A 21460-nucleotide genomic window follows, 5' to 3' on the forward strand; every position below is an offset into this window, starting at 1 on the left:
AAAGGATTGAATTGGGATGAAATAATGATTCTCAAACCTTTATTATATAGGTTAGTTGCAAAACAATAATTTTATTCCTATCATTTGTACATAACAATAATTTATTTATTTTATTAATAAAATTATTCAAAATCAATGTCTTCATTTATCCGAATCGAATAAGGAACATTATAAATAGCGGTTACGGGAGGTTTTCCAAATAATTCTTTAACCATATTATGTCGGTATTTTAACCATTTTCTTTGTGTAATAAATTCTTTAAACACTTTCTCCGTGGATGGAATTTGCGTTTCAAGATACAATTTAATCCTGGTCCATAAATTTCCTATATTATGTTGTAATAACCAATACCTTGGAACTAATAAGCATTCAACGTGATCAGTCATCGCAACAACTCGTCTTCGGCGAAAATTTTCACCAATTCCAAAACAAGCGGTTTCAGTAAAGATACAAACCTTTTAAAAATTTATGAAAAAAAAAAAACTAATTATGGGTGGAATTAATTTTTTTACCTGCATAAAATGTGTTTCGACGTCTTTAGGAAGATGAAAGGATGGTTCAGGTTCCGTTATTTCTTCAACAACCACTTTACTTATTTTCTTCTTTTTCTTCATTTCAGGAACCGCCGAATCAATCGATCTCACTGACTCTTTCTTGCTCATTTCACTCGCTTTTTTGATATTCTCGCCAATTTTAAACGATTTTATTGATTTCACAGCTAAGCTGCTCATAGTAGATTTACTTTTCCTGGTATCATCAGGATGCATTTGTCTTATAACTGAACTTTTGTGTCTATACAAAAATTAGATGTTAAATTTTATTTTTTATAAAACATTTTTTTGGTTACTCATGTAATGAAGTGGTCGAAGTCTTTTTCTCATCCAAAATCGTTTTCCTCATCATCGCCAATGGACTTTCTTTTTTCTCAATCACTTCCGGCTCTTTAAACATTTCGTAACGTTTCTTTCCGGCGGAATCATAAACGGTTCTGATCAACAAATGTTCGACCAAGCGACATTTTCCTTTTAAAACGAAGTACGCCGAAGTACTTACACCTTCATTATCGCCCAAAATTGTTTGATCTCTTACGTACGGTTTTATTTTCGAATAAATACAACATTCCCTAACCGCGACTTCATCCCAATCTTGAAAATAAGTAAACTGCATCATTGCGTTTTGTATTTCATCCCATTGTTTTTTCACTGAATCTTTTAATACGATATCGAAATCGGGTTTTTTTAAAACGAGGAATTCACATGGTGCTGAAATCATTTTTTAATTCGATTTTATTAAGGTTTGGTCGATAAATTTTATATTTAGATTTTTTATTTGCGTACCAACTGTAGTTATTGTGGCTGTTCTTGGGATATCATGCAAAAGAGAAACTTCTCCAAACATACTTCCCGCAATCATGGATCCTATAACTGCTGTTACGTATTCTTTTGTAACGGGATCTGCTGTTGTAACAGAAACATCTACTTCACCAGTTATTATAAAATATAAAGCGTGAGCATCGTGGTTTTGTTTAACAATAACTCTGTTTGGACCATAATACATAAAATAAGTCACAGAAGCTAATTGCAACTTTACGTGCTAAAATTAAATAAGAATCACTAAAAAAGAATCTCAAAAACACTTTTCTCACTTCAGGATATTTTCGAAAACATTTTAACCCCCCAATAATTTTATACAACAATAATTTTTCATCTTCCGTGCGATCTTCAGCTGGTTTACACAAAATCCCTTTTTGCTAGTACAAAAAAAACGTAATAAAAACATTTCAATATTCCAAAACCACAAAATATTTACATCTAACGTTAATAATCCCTTCTTATCTTTCCTCTTTGTGAGTAATTGAACATTTCTTTGCACATTTCTACTTAATTGTTGATCTTCAACATCACACAACCACTCCAGGTTATTAATTACCATATTTACCAAAGCTCGAAATCTTCTTCTGGCTCTTATTGCTTTCGTAACAAGATCTTCCATTTTGATATTGTTTATAAAATATTATTTATCGTTAAAAGAAAGTGATAAGTCAAAAAATACGAGAAAATGACGAAAATGATTAATGAAAGATTCATTCATCAATCAAAAATGAATACTTTTTCTTACTATTTTTTTTGTACGATTACAATTTAAATAAATTATTTAAAAATTAAATAAAATTTTTTGAGTTTGTGAAAAATCGCGCGTAAATTCAAAATTATTTTATATTAAATTATATTTATATTTCTAATTTATCTACTTACAATATTTATTATATTACATTGTATTTACTACTATTTAAATTAATTAAAAATATTAAATTAAAAATAAATTTAGTGATTTTAAGATTTAAAAGTTGGCTACACTGCTATTAATTTTGTTACAAAGTTCGTGACGTATCACGAGTCCTTCATTTTTCGTTCCAAAATGGTGAGTGCATCTTAAACATTTTTCCTCGTTTATCTTGGTCATCTTAATAGTTAGGTGTTTAAAATTAGTTTTATTCAAATCAGCGTTGTTTAATTATTAATGTTGAGTTAAAACGGTGGGATAAAACCCAAATATTTTTTAATTTACTAAATGTTGTTAATTTTTGGTTATGTTTACTTCCACATGTAAAAAAATTTCTTGTTTTCTTTTAGTCTACACATAGGAAGAAGACGAGGAAGCTAAGAGGACACGTCAGTCATGGGCATGGACGTATCGGTGAGTTCAAATCAATTTTATTGGATAATTTATGATTAGTTGAGGTTATGTTTCAAAATGATGAATTAGCGTACGGGCGGACTGAATCCTTCTTGAGGAGTGTACCTTTCTGATTTTAAAACTGAACCAAAAAACCTTCCTATAACGATTTTAATGATTTTATTATTTAATTTGTATTTTTAATTCTTTTAAGGTAAACATCGTAAGCATCCTGGTGGTCGTGGTAATGCTGGTGGTATGCACCACCATAGGATCAACTTTGACAAATACCATCCTGGTTACTTTGGAAAACTTGGTATGAGAAATTACCATTTAAGAAAGAATTCTAAATGGTGCCCCTCAATCAATTTGGACAAACTTTGGACGCTTGTTAGTGATCAAACCAGGTTGAAATACAAAGACAATGCTGAAGGAAAAGCCCCAGTTATTGATATTGTCAAAGCTGTAAGATTTTTTAATTATTATCTAAAAATATTTAACAATTAAGTGATGAAATGCTCACGGGCGGTCAGACTTCCTTATTTTTTATTGGTGATCGTGATTTTTCTGATTTAAACTAATTAAATTGTTTATAAATTTACTTTTGATTATAAAAAGATTAATTTGTTTCTTTTTTTTTAGGGTTATTATAAATTATTAGGCAAAGGAAGAATTCCAAATCAGCCTGTCATTGTTAAGGCCAAATTCTTCTCAAAGTCAGCAGAAGATAAAATTAAAGCTGTTGGTGGAGCTTGTATATTAACAGCTTAAGTTGTAATAAAGTTATTATAAAAAGAATTTTTTTTTACATTAACATAACCTCAAAATATAAAATATAACCTACCTTAATTCTTACTTAATTTTTTTGAGTTTCTTGTTAAAATTTCTCTTTCTAATCTTGTTTAATACATACTTAATCGCCTTATCAAATTATTTGTTTAAAAAAAAAAATCAAAAACCTTTATTTATTCTACTTACAATAAATATTAGAAGATAGGCAATCCAAATTACTCTAATTTTTAGTTTGGCATTAAAATAACCTTAATTACCGTTTCAGGGTCACGTTGTTTTACCTAATTTCTTTTTAAGCTTACTTCCTAAGCTTGTTTAATACATACTCAATCACCATATCAAATTATTTGTTTAAAAAATGATCAAAAACTTCATTCTACTCATATAAATATTAAAAAGTAGGCAACCCAAATTGCACTAATTTTTAATTTGACTTTAAAATAACCCTAATTATTTATAATTACAAAAAAACCAATTCATTTTAAAAGAAAATTCTTTATTTCTCCAGTATATTATTAACTCTACAATAAAACAATTTATTTCATTGTGGTGGAGGTGGAACTGGTAATACAGCCCCCATAAGAGGAGGTGGTGGAGGAATAGGATTAAACATAGGGGGTCTTGGAGGTGGTGGAACGGGTAACATAGGAGGTGCAGGAACCCCAGCAATAATATTCGTTCTTGCTATAATAGCACCAGGTTTTTTAGCTTCATTCTTAAACGCAAATTGCAAAAAGAACTGTTTTGTATCCCTGTTCCAATGTGTCCAAAACTTGCTATCGGTTTTTTCAACTTCTCTACTAGGTACTTTAAAAGCAATGGTTTCGTATGGTTCAGCAGCAAAAAGTAAATATTGCCACTTTCTATCTGGGGGCTCAATTTTTTGTTCATAAGCAGACATAAAACGATGTCTTGGATAAATATTATCAGCAATTTCTGGGTAATCTATTTGAAATAAAAGACTTTGTTGGCCAGTTTCGGGGTCACGTTGTTTAGTAACTCTATATCCGGGTCTTCCAATTTTAACAAACTTTTTCGGCTCAACTCTCGGTTTTTCTGGTGCTAACAAAGTAGGGGCATCCTTAGCTTCTTTTGCAGCTCTTCTAGCCAAATTTGCTTGATGCTTTTTTCCTTGGGTATGGGCCAAATAACTCCCTTCGTTATTATGTAGAGTTAAACACAGCTTACATTCATAAGATCCAAGATGATTTTTCATAAAATAGGGGTCCTTTTGAAGATCTATAGTTTCTAAGGCTAATTGTCTTAACCTTTCTCGACGATCTCTATTACTTTCAGACCATGATGCGACACCACCACCCCCGGTTTTACCACCGGGTCGGTTTTGAAAATCCATGTTAAACTATTTTTTTTGAGAAAATTAACCTTACTTAATGCGTGTTTTTGACAGTTTAATTTAATTTGATGTTTGGGGTACGTTCATGAATTTGGATTTAATTTATTTTGATAATTAATGATTAAATTTAATAGATAATAAAATTAAAATAAAATAAATCTTATTTTATGTAAATTTTGAAATAATTTATTAATTTATTTATATAGTTTTTTAAATTATGAAATTTTTGGCAGGTGACATTTAACTTAACCTCAATTTAATTAATCAAGTTTAAAACCGTTCTTACTTTTCAATGAATTATCTAATTAACGCGATAATATTAATTGATTTCCGTGGTAGTTACACTTCGCTGAATTAAGTAGCACCTATTTTTTAAAATAAAATCAATAAATCACCGATCCAGTGTACAGAATATGGTGATTTAGGTTTTGATAGATTATCAAGTACAAAATTTGATTAGATAAAAAGCTTCAAATCAATCTTCTTGTGAACGTACCTGAAAATGCAAGCTAAAGAAGTTAATGAAAACGATTTAGAAGATTTGAAAAGTCGTATGAAATTGATTTCGGAAGCTGATCCGAGTCAGTATCATAACGTTTTTTCATTGAGGAGATATTTGCGAGCTTTTAAAACACCGGATGAAGCTTTTAGGGTAAATTTGCGGGTTTAAATTGTTTGTGTTTTTATTTTGATGTGTTTTAGGCTATGTTAAAAACTAATAAGTGGAGGATTGAGTATGGAATTCAAGAATTGGATTGTAACCACCCTTTAGTCATCAAGTTTTTAGAAGCCAAAAAAGCTAGGGTTCTTAAACACAGGGATATGCAAGGGCGTCCTGTTATTTATATTCCTGCTAAATATCATAATGTTAATGATAGAGATGTTGATGAATTAACAAAATTTATTGTTTATTGTTTGGTGAGGATTATTTTTTTGGTTAATTTATAAATTTGATTTTTTGTTTGATAGGAAGAAGGTTGTAAAAAATGTTTTGAAGAAGTAATAGATAATTTATGCATTGTTTTTGATTTAAAAGATTTTGGTTTGAACTGTATGGATTACCAAGTTTTAAAAAATTTGATTTGGTTGTTGAGTAAACATTACCCTGAAAGATTGGGAGTCTGTTTGATTATAAATGCTCCTGCTTTATTCTCAGGATGTTGGGCTATCATAAAGGGATGGTAAAAATTAATTACTTAGAATAAAATATTATCCTATTTATTTTATTTCTTGTTGCAGGCTTGATGAGAACACAGCAAGTAAAGTAACATTTGTAAATTCTGAAGAGGAATTGTGTTCTTATTTAATACCTGATATCTTACCAGAGCTGTGAATTGTCTTTAAGAATTTATTGTATTTTAATTATAACTAAAAAGCTAACTTTTTAATCAGGGTATTGTAAGGAGAATAGACTAGAAGTAGCGTTTAAATTGAATTATCAAATTGTTGTCAATTGTATTCAAAAATATGTGGTTAGAATGAAAACAATTTTAGTGCAATTCTAGACATAGTTTGTTTAGAATGAGAATATATCAAAATGTAGCTTTGTATATGTATAAATGTATAAAAAAAAGGAAATATCTATATATTAAGTAAATTTAATTTGTTATTGTTTAAACATTTTAATCATCCTGTTAAAATCTCTGTGAAAAATAAATATGAAGTCAAACTAACGTATTTTTTTAACTCGCAATAATAACAAATAAATTATGTTTTTAAGTTTGAACATGATTTGAACGGATATGAAATGTTTATCAAAATTAATATTAATATATTGCGCATGGTAATAGAAAAAAATTGATTTTATCTTAAAATTGCACTGTAAGGACAATTATTTTTTTGTTAACATGAAATCATAAAAAAATTACATAACAAAAATGACATAAATAGATTTCTTACCTATAATTAAATCAAAATTACTAAATTGAACCAAATTTTGCATTTTTTTTTGCAAATACAATCAACGTCATTTCGAATATTTAACTTTGCAAATTGTTATCATGTTAAAATAATTTATTTATTTATGAACCCATTTTGTTAAAAAGTATCCACATTAATACAAATTCTCATTTGCCATTTTGACTAGTAGATGCTACAAAATTCGCAATTGCTAAGGAGGAATTCTCTCCATTACACAAGTGAAGATTGGGGTCAAAATTTCAATTTAAATATTCAAGGTTGTAAGATTTTTTCAAAAATTGATTTAGTTCGAGAATATCATCGGATCCCAGTAAGAAAACATGACAATCCTTTGGATTTCAAACTTCTGAAATCACGTGATATATCTTAGCTGCTAACCGACTCACCAAACGAGCTGATGTTGGAGTTTCAATCTATATTTGACCTGTTTGAGGATACAATCCCATAGATTAGAAGATAGCCTACAATTTTGCCATAGTATACAAGATTAAAAGTTATAGGAAAATCATTCGTGATTATTATACAAAGCAGGCTAACCGACAGTATTCAACTAGTGGGCAGGATAGTTAATACTCTAACTACTCTAACTAACTGCGCTTAAGGCGCAACACATAAACTACTATGTTAGCACGATCGTGAGGTTTTACAAGAAAAAAGCTCTTGCTGCTCAATGCTACTGGTGATCAACTCCTCAGTGTCATAAATATGTATGTAGATATCTTGTAGGATACCCAACACAAACAGACATCTGACCTGGGATGTTGGGCTGCCAGATAGTGCTGGTGGCATTTAAACTCAATCTAAAGACAACAAAATATGATGAATGCAGAGTTTCCTCAACTACTTAGTGAGTGAGAGGGAGAGAGAGGGAGAAATGCCTGCTGATCAGACAGTGATTAATGAGTTATTTGGAAATTAACATTTCTATGGTTTTATTTATACAGTTTATTTCACTTAAGAAGCAATACACAAAAATATAAAAATATTAAAAAAAACAGATCTAAAATAGAAAAAAATTAAAATATAAAGCGAAATATTAACGGTTAAAATTTTATTATTTTTAGGTTATCCAACTTGACTCGGTTACCATGGTGATTAAGATCCAAATATTGCAGATGCTTGTCAAAATCAAAATTGAATTTAAGTTTTTTTAAGGAAAAAGTCTTATTTAATTGGTTTAAAAGGCTGTATTTAACTCAAAATTGGTTTATCTAAGGAATTACATATAAACTAGGTAAGTGGATTAAATCAAAAAAAGATATTTTTAATTTATTTCTCTTAATTAGAATCGATTTAAATTAATTACAATTAACGAATTTGTTATGAATGCGAGATAATCGTAAAGAATTCGAATTGTTTTAAAATTAATTCAAATTGGATTAGAATTGATAAAAAAATTGGAATAAAATTTTATTATTTTAAGGTTATCCAACTTGACTCGGTTACCATGGTGATTAAGATCCAAATATTGCAGTTGCTTGTCAAAATTGATGTTGAATTTAAGTTTTTTAGTGAAAAACACATAATTAATTGGATTTAGGCCCACTTTTACCACCTCCTGATAAATTTATCCGATAGATAAATCCAGTTCTTAGCCAATGAGAGCGCTTAAAACCGCCGTAACCATGGCAACTATCCTCTAGTTAGTTTATCAGGAGAATGGTAAAAGTGGGCCTTAAAGGTTGTATTTAACTCAAAACGGGTAAATTGATGAAATTATAAGCAAGGTAAGTGGATTAAATCAAAAAAAAAATTTTTTTTAGGTTAATTAAAATGTATAAGAATTTAGGGTTAAATAACAACTAGACCTAGAACTAGATAGTTTTAAGTTTAGCCGAGCGTCTTAGACAAGGACTTAGAAAAGTCTGAAGACGCACGGCTAAACACGAATATTCTAGTTTTAGTTTTACACTAGCACTATCAAAATACAATCACTTCCGGTTTGAAACGTCAACGTCAATTTTGTCATATTTGTCATCTTCATTAAAAAACCTTTAAAATTAGTCCAAAGATGACGCACTTATCTTACTTATAATATTGAAGATAATATAGATAGATAATATGTATATATAAATAGATATATGTCGTGTTTGTACTCATTTTAAAGGATTTTTCACGAAAATTACAAATATGTTAAAATTAACGTTGACATTTCTAACCGGAAGTTGACCATAACTTCATTAATATTGAAGATAAATATGTCGTGTTTGTACTCATTTTAAAGGATTTTTAATGAAGATTACAAATATGTCAAAATTGAGGTTGACATTTTAAATCTGAAGTTAGTTATCATATAATAAACAGATGGACAACTTCATGGTGTTCTATTATGATGTATTCTTTATTAAAAAAAAACATTAAAATGAGTCCAAACATGATGTTGCTAGATATCACTATGTTGTATATTTTTATTATACTAAAACTAGAACTTTCTAGTTCTAGGCCTAAAGTTAGTTCTAGTTTTAATTGTTACTAAGCGTTACATTGTTGTCTATTTTTACTGAAATAGAACTAACACTAGACCTAGAACTAGAATCATGCGGGTTTAACACGTCAATTTTGACATAATTTTCATCTTCTTTAAATTTTATAACAAAAGCTACCTCCTGTCAAAATAACAATTAGTTTGTACCTGCAAAATACTGCTGATAATGGGCGGCCTATGGAAGTTGCAAATCCCCAAGTAGAAGAGGCTGTCCTTAACGAAATTGATGAAAATCCGACCACAAGTATCAGAAAAATTGCTCAAAACTTAAACCTATCTCACTCGACGGTCGGGAGAATTTTGAAAAGGCAACTTTTGTATCCCTGCCATATCCAAAGAGTACAAACCTTATTGCCAAGAGATTTTCCGTCAATATTGGCTTTTTGTACATGGATGCAAGACAAAATAGCTCAAATCCTGAGTTTGGAGCCGAAGTTCTGATTACCGATGAAGCATCTTTCTCGAACGATGGTATTTTCAATTTTCACAATAACCACATATGTGCAGAAGAAAATCCACATGAAATTGCAGAAAGTAATCAGCAACAATTTTTCGTAAATGTTTGGGCTGCCATTGTCGGTGATCATTTGATAGGCCCATATTTTGATAGGCGCATATATTATGAAACATCCTGTATAATATGTCATTTCGTTTTAATGTGGATTCAAAAATGTTCATATCATCAGATTCCAGTGGGAAAAGAAGATATTTTTTAACTCAATTCGGTCTCTTCGAGTTCACTAGAATTCCTTTTGGACTCAGAAATGTGGCACAAACTTTCCAACACTTTATTAATGAAGTTACTAGAGGTTTTGATTTTAATTTCGTGTACTTAGATGATATCCTCATTACGAATAAAGATGACATATATTACATTTACAACAGCTTTTGGAAAGACCAAATAGGTACTGTTAAAGAATTACAAAGATTTTTAGGGGTATGATATATTTTTATCACCGTTTCGTGCCCAATTTTTTGCAGACTCTTGATTGTTTGTATATTCTTTCAAACACTAACTGATACTTAACTGGCAGGAAAGTTGATTCTAAGACGATTTTGCGTGGAAATTAATAAAACTTTTCTTATACTGGAATCGGACATGAAACTAAGAGTAATAGTGACTAATCTGATCACTAATCGAGATAGTTCTGTGACATACCTTAGCTGCTACATTAAATAAAACGAGTTGATGTTGCAGTTTCAACCTATATTAGACACAATGCGATAGATTAGAAGAAAGCCAACAATTTAGCCATAATCTACAAGATTCTCTTATTCACGGAAAATGAACTAACAAAGAAAGCTGGATCTCATTAAGAACAGGAAGGCCTACAACATTGATGGTACTCAACAATTAATTTGAATGAGGGGTTGTTGTATGATAAGTGGAAGATACAGAAACTATTCTCATCGACAAAAAAGTGTTTCTCTTAAATCGGAAGTTATGATATCCCCTAGATTTGAAGTTGTTACTCAATAACAAAGTCCTCCTTATTTCTTATTGTGTTAATATTTGGTATACATGAATTACCATACTTTAAAGGGATACCTCCCATAACATTAATAAATCAAAAGTTTGATTTAACGCTAAATCCATTCTCCAGCAACCATTTGACGTGTAATTAATAAAGTTAATAACTTTAAGATTACAAGATGTATATAAATTGGAGGAAACGGACGTAATCAAATAATTTTTGTCGTAAAAATGTCGGCAAAACATAACATTTCTTTAGCTTTCTTCGTGATTGCTTGTGCTTTTATCAAAACCGCCCTAAGTTGTGTAAGTAAAAAATTCTAGTAATAAAAAAGATTAAGTATTAAAAAAAAATTTAGGGTGGATATTCTTTGGAAGTAAAATCGATAAAGAATTGCGTTGATAATGGAATTCTTCGCGTATCCAACGACTTTACCATCGAATTCGATAAGAAATGCAACGTTATTCCGAAAGGTTGTTACACAATCGCAAAAGATTTCGACCAATTCCTCGTAAGAACTTGATTCATTTTAACATTTGAGTTTATTAACATTTATTTTTACAGTTGAAATTTGCACTTGATAAAGAACCAATAAGAAACGTAAGTGGAGAAATCGACGTTTGCAAATTAGCCGAAAAACCATCCGTTATCACCGGTTGGTTGGGTATGTTAGGACTTCCCAATAAATGCCCAGTTAAAGCGGTAATTCTTACTTAATTAAATCATATCAAAACCATAAAATAATTATTTTTAGTCCGAGAAATGCTTTAAAGGCGAAAAGAAATTCAATGTGTGGCTTTTAAAAATGTTCCTTGGATTGGTGGTTGGTGACATCAAAATTAAGGTTGAAGGTGAATACGGTAACGGGGATGTTAGCTGTATTGAAGTTGAGGCCGTATTTTCAAGTAAAAAGAATTAATTTCGTTCAATTAATCTAAATATTTAAAATTTGTTTTAACGGCAATAAAATTTTATTAACATTGTAAGTTAATTTCTTTCAATCAATTAACAAAGCAATAAAAATCCACCTATACAAATTTATTTTGAATCGTATTACGTGTCTTTTATTACAATGACACTCAACATTAAGCAACATTTAATTTCAATATTCTTATTTTATTCTTTATTAAAAACCTCGTCTGCTTGTGTAAGTTTTTATCAAAAATAATTTGCATTATTAAAAATAAATTTTTCTAGGGTGGTCATACATTAACAGTAAACGCAATAAAATCTTGCGATCAAAATGGTTTGGTTCAAACCACTAACGATTTTACAATCGGTTTAGACGAAGATTGTAACGTTTATATGAAAGGTTGCATTGAATTCAAACCTTATAACACCGCGGATATTCATTTTAACTTTGATCGAAAACCATTTTCGAACGTAACCGGAAACGTAGATTTTTGCGATTTCTTAAAATCGCTTACTTTTGTATCAAACATTTTTGGTTCTTTTGAACTTCCAACGGATTGTCCGATTCCTGCCAAAAAAATCTGTGGGGATCCAACGAACACGTACAACATCTTTATGTTTTCACCATTTTTGGATTTTGTCGCTGGACATACCAAAATGAGATTAGAAGGAAATCACGATACTGGAAAAAGTTGTATGGAATTTGATGTAATTTTAAATTGAAATTATAAAAGTTAAATAATAAAGATTGTTGACATAAAAAGAAAAGAATTTTCCCTTGATTGTTTATATAGAGCTGTTTCGTGAATATTAGAAAGATGAAGGATTCCAAAATTATGGTTTTATCTTAAAATTGGATTTCTAGAACTGAATATCAGTTGTTTCAAAAATGTTAAAAACACCAGAACATTTTTGCTCCAGATGAATTCCAACTACACTTTGGACAGGATGTCAAGACTAAAGATGACTTTTGCAAAATGTTCTGGGAGGTACTTAACTTGTAGGAAACTGTATCCTAAGATGACTTTGCTTTAATAAGACTTTTCTTATACTGGAATCGAACGCGTTTTGAAGGTGACACCATGAAAGATCTGATAGATCACTCCAGCTTCCAGGAGATGCCTCAACTTTAAGGTTTATTTACAAGGACCAAGAATGTTACTTTGCAGTATTCAAAGCAGTACAAAAAAATATACACCTTATACTAGTCAGAAAAGAGAATCGATACAATTTTCATTATAATATAATCGATACAATAAATTTGGTACAAAAGTTAATAAAGATTTTTAAATTATATATAATTTGTCTTACAATTAGTAATAATAGAAAGTTGATAACAGCTTAGAATTTTGTTGACACATTCCACAGATAAGAAGTAATTGCTTGAAAAATAATTCAATAAACATTTTAAAATTCTTTTCTTACTACTTTTTTTTATTGGAGTGGTTTTATTTATTTATGTGACAAGGATACAATTAAAAATCATTGCGAATTAATCAAATAATTCCATCAAAACCTGGAATCACATTGTCTAAACTAGTGATGGAACGGATAGTGATATTGTGAAAAGCCGGATACCGGATATTCGGGATATATTGTCACATTATTGCGATATTTGAATAAAAATGAAATTAATAAGAAAGCTGATAAGATATGTCAACTTATTTGGATCCAAAATACAAAATGAACTTCTTTTATGCTGATAATTGCAACATCGAAAATTTTATCAAAATTTCAAATATTGTTTTCTCAAAAACCAAAAATTATTTTTCAAATCGTGTTAATTCATTGGAAAGAGGACACTCTTATTAACACTTTGGGAAGTTTTCAAACTCAGATTCCAAGAAATGGATTTTATACGAATTTTTAAAGCTTAATCGGCGAAAATTGCAAAATTCGAAAAAATTGTCGATCATTTCAAAAATTTATTTCTCAAGAACTAAAAGTGATTTTTCAAAACGGCTTTTTGCATTAAAAAGAGGATGCTTTAATTAATAATTGGTGATATTTGAGCAAGGATCCTTCAAGAAATTACTTTTATAGCGAATTTTGAAAGTTATCGATGAAAATTGCAACATCGAAAATTTTATCAAAACTTCAAATATTGTTTTCTCAAAAACTAAAAGTTATTTTTCATATCGTGTTGATTCATTGGAAAGGGGACACTCTTATTAACACTTTGGGATATTTTCAAACTCATATTCCAAGAAATGGATTTTGTACGAATTTTTAAAACTTATCGGCGATAATTGCGAAATTCGAAAAAATTGTCGATCATTTCAAAAATTTTTTTCTCAAGAACTAAAAGTGATTTTTCAAAACAATTTTTTGCATTTAAAAGAGGATACTTTGATTAATAATTGGTAACATTTCCACAAGAATCCTTTAAGAAATATATTTTATAGCGAATTTTGAAAGTTATCGATGAAAATTGCAACATCGAAAATTTTATCAAAACTTCAAATATTGTTTTCTCAAAAACTAAAAGTTATTTTTCAAATCGTGTTGATTCATTTCAAATAGGACACTTTTTTTAACACTTTGGGAAATTTTCATACTCATATTCCAAGAAGTGGATTTTATACGAATTTTTAAAACTTAATCGGTGATAATTGCAAAATTCGAAAAAATTGTCGATCATTTTAAAAATTTATTTCTCAAGAACTAAAAGTGATTTTTCAAAACGGCTTGTTGCATTAAAAAGAGGATACTTTAATTAATAAGTGGTGATATTTCCACAAGGATCCTTCAAGAAATGAATTTTATAGGGAATTTTGAAACTTATCGATGAGAATTGGAACATCGAAAATTTTATCAAAACTTCAAATATTATTTTCACAAAAACTAAAAGTTATTTTTCAAATCGTGTTGATTCGTTGGAAAGAGGACACTCTTATTAACACTTTGGGATATTTTCAAAATCATATTCCAAGAAATAGATTTTATACGAATTTTTAAAACTTAATTGGCGAAAATTGCAAAATTCGAAAAAATTGTCGATCATTTCAAAAATTTTTTTCTCAAGAACTAAAAGTGATTTTTCAAAACAGCTTGTTGCATTAAAAAGAGGATACTTTGATTAATAATTTGTAACATTTCCACAAGAATCCTTTAAGAAATGAATTTTATAGCGAATTTTGAAAGTTATCGATGAAAATTGCAACAACGAAAATTTTATCAAAACTTCAAATATTGTTTTCTCAAAAACTAAAAGTTATTTTTCAAAATGGGTTGGTTCAATAGAAAGAGGATACTTTTATTAACACTTTGGGAAATTTTCAAACTCATATTCCAAGAAATGGATTTTATACGAATTTTTTAAACTTAATCGGCAAAAATTGCAAAATTCGAAAAAATTGTCGATCATTTCAAAAATTTATTTCTCAAGAACTGAAAGTGATTTTTCAAAACGGCTTTTTGCATTAAAAAGAGGATGCTTTAATTAATAATTGGTGATATTTGAACAAGGATCCTCCAAGAAATTAATTTTATAGCGAATTTTGAAAGTTATCGATGAAAATTGCAACATCGAAAATTTTATCAAAACTTCAAATATTGTTTTCTCAAAAACAAAAAGTTATTTTTCAAATCATGTTGATTCATTGGAAAGGGGACACTCTTATTAACACTTTGGGATATTTTCAAACTCATATTCCAAGAAATGGATTTTATACGAATTTTTAAAACTTAATCGGCGATAATTGCAAAATTCGAAAAAATTGTGGATTATTTCAAAAATTTATTTCTGAAGAACTAAAAGTGATTTTTCAAAACGGCTTTTTGCATTAAAAAGAGGATACTTTAATTAATAATTGGTGATATTTCCACAAGGATCCTTCAAGAAATGAATTTTATAGCGAATTTTGAAAGTTATCGATGAAAATTGCAACATCGAAAATTTTATCAAAACTTCAAATATTGTTTTCTCAAAAACTAAAAGTTATTTTTCAAAACGCGTTGGTTCATTGGAAAGAGGACAGTTTTATTAACACTTTGGGAAATTTTCAAACTCATATTCCAAGAAATGGATTTTATACGAATTTTTAAAACTTAATCGGCGAAAATTGCAAAATTCGAAAAAATTGTCGATCATTTCAAAAATTTTTTTCTCAAGAAGTAAAAGTAATTTTTCAAAACGGTTTTTTGCATTAAAAAGAGGATACTTTAATTAATAATTAGTGATATTTCCACAAGGATCCTCCAAGAAATGAATTTTATAGGGAATTTTGAAAGTTATCGATGAGAATTGGAACATCGAAAATTTTATCAAAACTTCAAATATTATTTTCTCAAAAACTAAAAGTTATTTTTCATATCGTGTTGATTCATTGGAAAGGGGACACTCTTATTAACACTTTGGGATATTTTCAAACTCATATTCCAAGAAATGGATTTTATACGAATTTTTTAAACTTAATCGGCGAAAATTGCAAAATTCGAAAAAATTGTCGATCAATTCAAAAATTTATTTCTCAAGATCTAAAAGTGATTTTTCAAAACGGCTTTTTGTATTAAAAAGAGGATGCTTTAATTAATAATTGGTGATATTTGAACAAGGATCCTCCAAGAAATTAATTTTATAGCGAATTTTGAAAGTTATCGATGAAAATTGCAACATCGAAAATTTTATCAAAACTTCAAATATTGTTTTCTCAAAAACTAAAAGTTATTTTTCATATCGTGTTGATTCATTGGAAAGGGGACACTCTTATTAACACTTTAGGATATTTTCAAACTCATATTCCAAGAAATGGATTTTATACGAATTTTTAAAACTTAATCGGCGAAAATTGCAAAATTCGAAAAAATTGTCGATCATTTCAAACATTTTTTTCTCAAGAACTAAAAGTGATTTTTTAAAACGGCTTGTTGCATTAAAAAGAAGATACTTTAATTAATAATTAGTGATATTTCCACAAGGATCCTCCAAGAAATGAATTTTATAGGGAATTTTGAAAGTTATCGATGAAAATTGCAACATCGAAAATTTTATCAAAACTTCAAATATTGTTTTCTCAAAAACTAAAAGTTATTTTTCCAATCGTGTTGATTCATTGGAAAGAGGACCCTCTTATTAACACTTTGGGATATTTTCAAACTCATATTCCAAGAAATGGATTTTATACAAATTTTTAAAACTTAATCGGCGAAAATTGCAAAATTCGAAAAAATTGTCTGTCATTTCAAAAATTTATTTCTCAAGAACTAAAAGTGATTTTTCAAATCGTGTTGATTCATTGGAAAGAAGACACTCTTATTAAAACTTTGGGATAATTAAAGATGAATTTGATTTCTAATTTAATCGAAAAAACTTATTAAAGTTATGAATTATAATAAAAAGAAATAACAAACTTTCACTGAGGAAATAAATTGTATTAACCATTTATTCATGGTAATAAAAAACAAATTAGATTGTAAACCGAAAGGAATCTTCCTGAAATTATTAAAAACATATGGTTAATATGATTAGTGATTACATATGTTTTAATTTTTTTTGTTCTTTTTTTTAAACAACTTTCCTTCCAGTTTAAAGCAACTTTTTCCCGAATTATGTTTCACATTCATATTGAGACTAAATTTTCCAGAAAATATCGGAAGAAAATCTTTGTATTCTTTAATATTATATTTGAATTCTCCGTTAATGCACATTTCCCCCTACAACAAAGAAACATCATGACTAACTCAAAATCGAATTTAGTCTTTGATTGATTATAATTATTAAATTCGATGAATGCAATTAAATCGTTAAAATAATTAAAAAAAATACCGCTTTAATTGGGCAACTATCAAGTCCTTCCTTTTTTAACAATTCGCACCCATCAAATGTGTCATCGTAAAGTCCGATTCCATCTTGATTAGCGGAAAATGATGCGTTGAATGTTTTGAAGCCCTTTTTGATTTGTACACAACCTTTGGGGATTATGTTACATTTTTTATCTAAACTTATTGAAACTTTTTCTTTTACTTGTATTACGTTTTCAGAACCGCAATTTTTAAATTTTTTTATGTCTATATCGTAACCACCCTAGAATTAATTAAAAGTGAATGAATTGAATAAAATAAAAGATTCTTTTAACGTACACACGAAAACGTTTCGTAAATACATGATGAAATAATGACTAAGGTAGTGGTGATGTGAAACATTTTTTTCTTGCAAATGAAATATGTAAAACAAAGAGATATAAAAAGTAGATGTTTTACAACTCACTGTTTCCAAGTAATTAAAACAAAACAAAAGGTGTTTTTAAAGTGTTTTTATTTCAAAAATTAATTAAAATTACAAATTGCTTCAATTTTTTTGGCTCAAACGTAGTGAAAAATTATTTTTTGTTTAGTGATAAATCTAACAGGAGACATGTATTTCCAGTGTCGTGCTTCCCGTCTATCTTAAGCTTCATATTTCCTGCTATCAACCCAAGTTGCATTCTATATTTGCTGATACTTAATGTTTTATCTCCATTCACGCAAATTTTTTGCTAAAATTAATCTTTTTAGTCACATTTTTTTTTAGTTAAATACATTTTTACCGCTTTAACAGGACATTTTGTTGGTAAAGCAAAAGCGGAGAGTAACATTCCTACTGTTGGGTTACTCTCCATCAGCTCACAACCATTAAGAGTACCTTCTAAAGGAGCCATTGGTGGTTTCGTAAACGTGTATTTCACCTAAAAATGCAAATAAATTCAAATCTTGATGTCATCAATTATCAACTGTATGCAAATGAGATTACAAAACAATCAGGAAAAACCAATAATAATAAAAAAAAGTACTTAACTTACATTCAACGTTTTAAAAGCTTTTGTGACTCCACATCCTTTAGGGATTAAATTACAATTTTTGTCCAAAGTTACAGAAAATGTTTCGTCTAAACGTATCACGTTGTTTTCACGACAATTTTTAATGCTGTTGACTTTTAAAGCGTACCCATTCTGTGATACAAAAATGAAATGAGAAAAAAATTTATTTAATTAATTATTAACTTACACAGGATAAAGTACTCTTAATAAACAAGCACGAAGTAATTGCAAAAACGCATAAAACATAACGTGAGACCTTCATTTTTGATAAACGATTCTCTATGATGGTCTAACGAACATTGCCGCTTTTTATATACATGCTCAACCACTACCTAACTATAAGTTAGGTATAATTAATGACGCATGATAATAAACGCAGAAAAAAAAATTACTGTTTATTTACTTGTGCGGAAACATATTCTCATCGGAATATATCAGATTCCGAGTACATTTAACAAATTACATAATTGTTGTAATAATAACACAAAACCGCAAAAAAACGTTTATTTTTTTTTTATTTCTTTTCATCTTTCATTTGATCTGTTACACATATTCTTTTTTTATAATCGGAAAGCGTAAAAAAATACAAATTATTCGAAAAATTAACCAAAAAAGGAAGCGGAAATTACCAAAATTATTTTTTTATAAAACATTTTTGGTTAATTTTTGTCTCTTAAAATTAAAATCAACAAATATAAAAAATAAAGCACGCACTAAAAGTTATAATTGTTAATTTATAATTTTTTTTTAATCTTTTTCTTCATAAACAATCTATTTGATATTTGATTAGTCTAGAGACTATTATTAAAAATATTAACTCACACGTGTGCGTTAAAAAAAATAAACCTTGATTACATTAAGTTACTTCCTGACTAATTAATAGCTTATTAGAATATTATTTGGGGTTTTACTCGTATCAAAATGCAATTTTTCGATCGAAATTTAATACGGTGTTATATATAATATTAAAGAGAACACTTTTAGCTTTCATTTGAAACAAAAAACATTTGTTTATCTTTACATCTAAGCTCAGCGTGATTTTTCAAAGTTCAAAACTTTTTCTTCGATTAAATCAAAATTGCAACATTTTTGATATGAACATTTTTTGTATCCACAGTAAAAATGAAATGATATATATTATTTTAAAGAGGACACCTTTAGCTTTAATTTGATATAAAAAACAATTTCTTATCTTCACATTTAAACCTAGCACAATTATTTAAAGTTAACAGCTTTTTAGGCTATAATCAAAACGCAACATTTTTGATGTGAACGGTTTTTGAATCCAGAGTTAATACGAAATGATATATTATATATCATTTTAAAGAGGGCACCGTTAGCTTTAGTTTGATATAAAAAACAATTTCTTATCTTCACATCTAAACCCAGCACGATTATTTAAAGTTGATAGTTTTTTTAGGCTATAATCACGCAACATTTTTGATATGAACAGTTTTTGTACCCACATAAAAACAAAACGATATATTATATATCATTTTAAAGAGGACACCTTTAGCTTGAATTTGATATAAAAAACAATTTCTTATCTTCAGATCTAAGCCCAGCACGATTATTTAAATTTAATAACTTCTTAGGCTATAATCAAAATGCAACATTTTTGATATGAACTTTTTTGAATCCACAGTAAAACCGATATGATATATCATATTATATCATTTTAAAGAGGACACCTTTAGCTTCTATTTGATATAAAAAAACAGTTTCTTATCTTCACATCTAAGCCCAGCATGAATAATTAAATTTGGCAGTATTAAAATTATGCGTGATATGTTTTAACAGTTTAACAAACCTTTTATTATCTTTATATATTGACAATTAATAATAACAACATTCACTTGTTTTATATTATATGTAACTACTCATAAAACATTAATGCACTCTTGATTGGGATTGCTTTATGATATAACATTTCAACACTCCCCCTCAAGGCCAATCATAGTTATAACCTTTTCTAATTTTGGTTTTGGTAATGGCTTTGTTAGCACGTCGGCAATCATTTCTTATTGCTTTTTTCCATTCTTTTAAAGCTTCCTTTAAAGAAATTTCTCCAATATTTGCTTCCAAATTTGTATCGTCGTACGTAGTAGTCGTTTTTTTTAACATATTTGTCTTATCTTGGTTTTTAATATTTATTATTTCATCTGGTTCATTTTCTATCTTCAATTTGTAAATTTTTCTAGGTCTACCGTTTTTACCAGTTTTTTCTAATTTAGGTCTGCCTCTTCCTCTTTTCAATTCAATTTCTTTTTCTGTAGTTTCTTTTTCACACTTTTCATTTTGATTTAAGTGTATTCGATCTTGTGGGTTTAATTCTGGATTTGACGGTGTATTTTCTATTTTTTGATTGATTCATCATTTTCCGCTATTAAAGTTGGTTTTTTTAATGTTCCATTTACATACTCCCATGCGTCATTTTTAATTAATATTGCTTCCATTTGCAACTTCCATGTTTCCCAATTATTCTTTTTAAGAGGATCAATTTTAAAACTTGTAGACATTTTTTTTAATTTATTTTAGTTTGTCTTCTTATAAAGGTTTGTTTTTATTACTGTTTTATATCTGGGCCCATAACCTATTAAAATTATGCGTGATATGTTTTAACAGTTTAACAAACCTTTTATTATCTTTATATATTGACAATTAATAATAACAACATTCACTTGTTTTATATTATATGTAACTAAACTACTCATAAAACATTAATGCACTCTTGATTGGGATTAATTTATGATATAACATTTCAACAGGCAGTTTTATTAAGCTATAATCAAAACGCAACATTTTTGATACGAATTTTTTTTTAATCCACAGTAAAAATGAAACGATATATTATATATCATTTTAAAGAGGACACCTTTATCTTTAATTTGATATAAAGAACAATTTCTTATCTTCACATCTAAACCCAACACGATTATTTAAAGTTGATAGTCTTTTTAAGCTATAATCAAAACGCAACATTTTTTATGTGAAAATATTTTGTATCCACATTAAAAACGAAACGATGTATTATATATCATTTTAAAGA

General features: G+C 28.4%; 7 protein-coding genes across 8 annotated transcripts; 4 read left to right on the plus strand and 3 right to left on the minus strand.

Annotated features, from left to right (window-relative positions):
• Window positions 1-38: 38 nt before the first annotated feature.
• On the minus strand, window positions 39-2106 carry LOC111415526 (uncharacterized). 2 transcript variants are annotated; one of them, XM_023047258.2, is made up of 6 exons: window positions 1810-2106; window positions 1646-1750; window positions 1338-1593; window positions 848-1262; window positions 513-792; window positions 39-455 (listed from the first exon to the last, which is right to left on the minus strand). In XM_023047258.2, the coding sequence occupies exons 1-6, from the start codon at window positions 1990-1992 to the stop codon at window positions 123-125; spliced, it is 1572 nt and encodes a 523-aa protein (XP_022903026.1). In that variant the 5' UTR covers window positions 1993-2106; the 3' UTR covers window positions 39-122. The 2 variants fall into 2 exon arrangements, with proteins under 2 accessions (XP_022903026.1, XP_022903027.2); XM_023047259.2 differs by having other exon boundaries at window positions 232-358.
• A 240-nt stretch (window positions 2107-2346) lies between these two features.
• LOC111415510 (ribosomal protein L27A) lies at window positions 2347-3474 on the plus strand. The gene is made up of 4 exons (XM_023047234.2): window positions 2347-2421; window positions 2634-2697; window positions 2891-3141; window positions 3319-3474. The coding sequence occupies exons 1-4, from the start codon at window positions 2419-2421 to the stop codon at window positions 3445-3447; spliced, it is 447 nt and encodes a 148-aa protein (XP_022903002.1). The 5' UTR covers window positions 2347-2418; the 3' UTR covers window positions 3448-3474.
• A 469-nt stretch (window positions 3475-3943) lies between these two features.
• On the minus strand, window positions 3944-4882 carry LOC111415511 (splicing factor 3a subunit 2). The gene has a single exon (XM_023047235.2). It carries the CDS (start codon window positions 4820-4822, stop codon window positions 4010-4012), a length of 813 nt encoding a protein of 270 aa, XP_022903003.1. The 5' UTR covers window positions 4823-4882; the 3' UTR covers window positions 3944-4009.
• Window positions 4883-5055: 173 nt separating this feature from the next.
• Window positions 5056-6495, plus strand: LOC111415517 (uncharacterized). The gene is made up of 4 exons (XM_023047243.2): window positions 5056-5474; window positions 5525-5740; window positions 5792-6003; window positions 6062-6495. Exons 1-4 carry the CDS (start codon window positions 5325-5327, stop codon window positions 6153-6155), a joined length of 672 nt encoding a protein of 223 aa, XP_022903011.1. The 5' UTR covers window positions 5056-5324; the 3' UTR covers window positions 6156-6495.
• A 4414-nt stretch (window positions 6496-10909) lies between these two features.
• Window positions 10910-11697, plus strand: LOC111415515 (sporozoite-associated mosquito saliva protein 1-like). The gene is made up of 4 exons (XM_023047241.2): window positions 10910-11007; window positions 11061-11213; window positions 11267-11404; window positions 11457-11697. The coding sequence occupies exons 1-4, from the start codon at window positions 10933-10935 to the stop codon at window positions 11619-11621; spliced, it is 531 nt and encodes a 176-aa protein (XP_022903009.2). The 5' UTR covers window positions 10910-10932; the 3' UTR covers window positions 11622-11697.
• Window positions 11698-11752: 55 nt separating this feature from the next.
• On the plus strand, window positions 11753-12384 carry LOC139432202 (uncharacterized). The gene is made up of 2 exons (XM_071200611.1): window positions 11753-11849; window positions 11900-12384. Exons 1-2 carry the CDS (start codon window positions 11775-11777, stop codon window positions 12335-12337), a joined length of 513 nt encoding a protein of 170 aa, XP_071056712.1. The 5' UTR covers window positions 11753-11774; the 3' UTR covers window positions 12338-12384.
• Window positions 12385-17853: 5469 nt separating this feature from the next.
• LOC111415529 (sporozoite-associated mosquito saliva protein 1-like) lies at window positions 17854-18707 on the minus strand. The gene is made up of 4 exons (XM_023047262.2): window positions 18599-18707; window positions 18394-18543; window positions 18142-18279; window positions 17854-18090 (listed from the first exon to the last, which is right to left on the minus strand). Exons 1-4 carry the CDS (start codon window positions 18671-18673, stop codon window positions 17935-17937), a joined length of 519 nt encoding a protein of 172 aa, XP_022903030.1. The 5' UTR covers window positions 18674-18707; the 3' UTR covers window positions 17854-17934.
• Between the last annotated feature and the right edge of the window lie 2753 nt (window positions 18708-21460).

The sequence above is a fragment of the Onthophagus taurus genome, chromosome 11 (assembly GCF_036711975.1).
Source record: "Onthophagus taurus isolate NC chromosome 11, IU_Otau_3.0, whole genome shotgun sequence".
Classification (NCBI taxonomy): domain Eukaryota; kingdom Metazoa; phylum Arthropoda; class Insecta; order Coleoptera; family Scarabaeidae; genus Onthophagus; species Onthophagus taurus.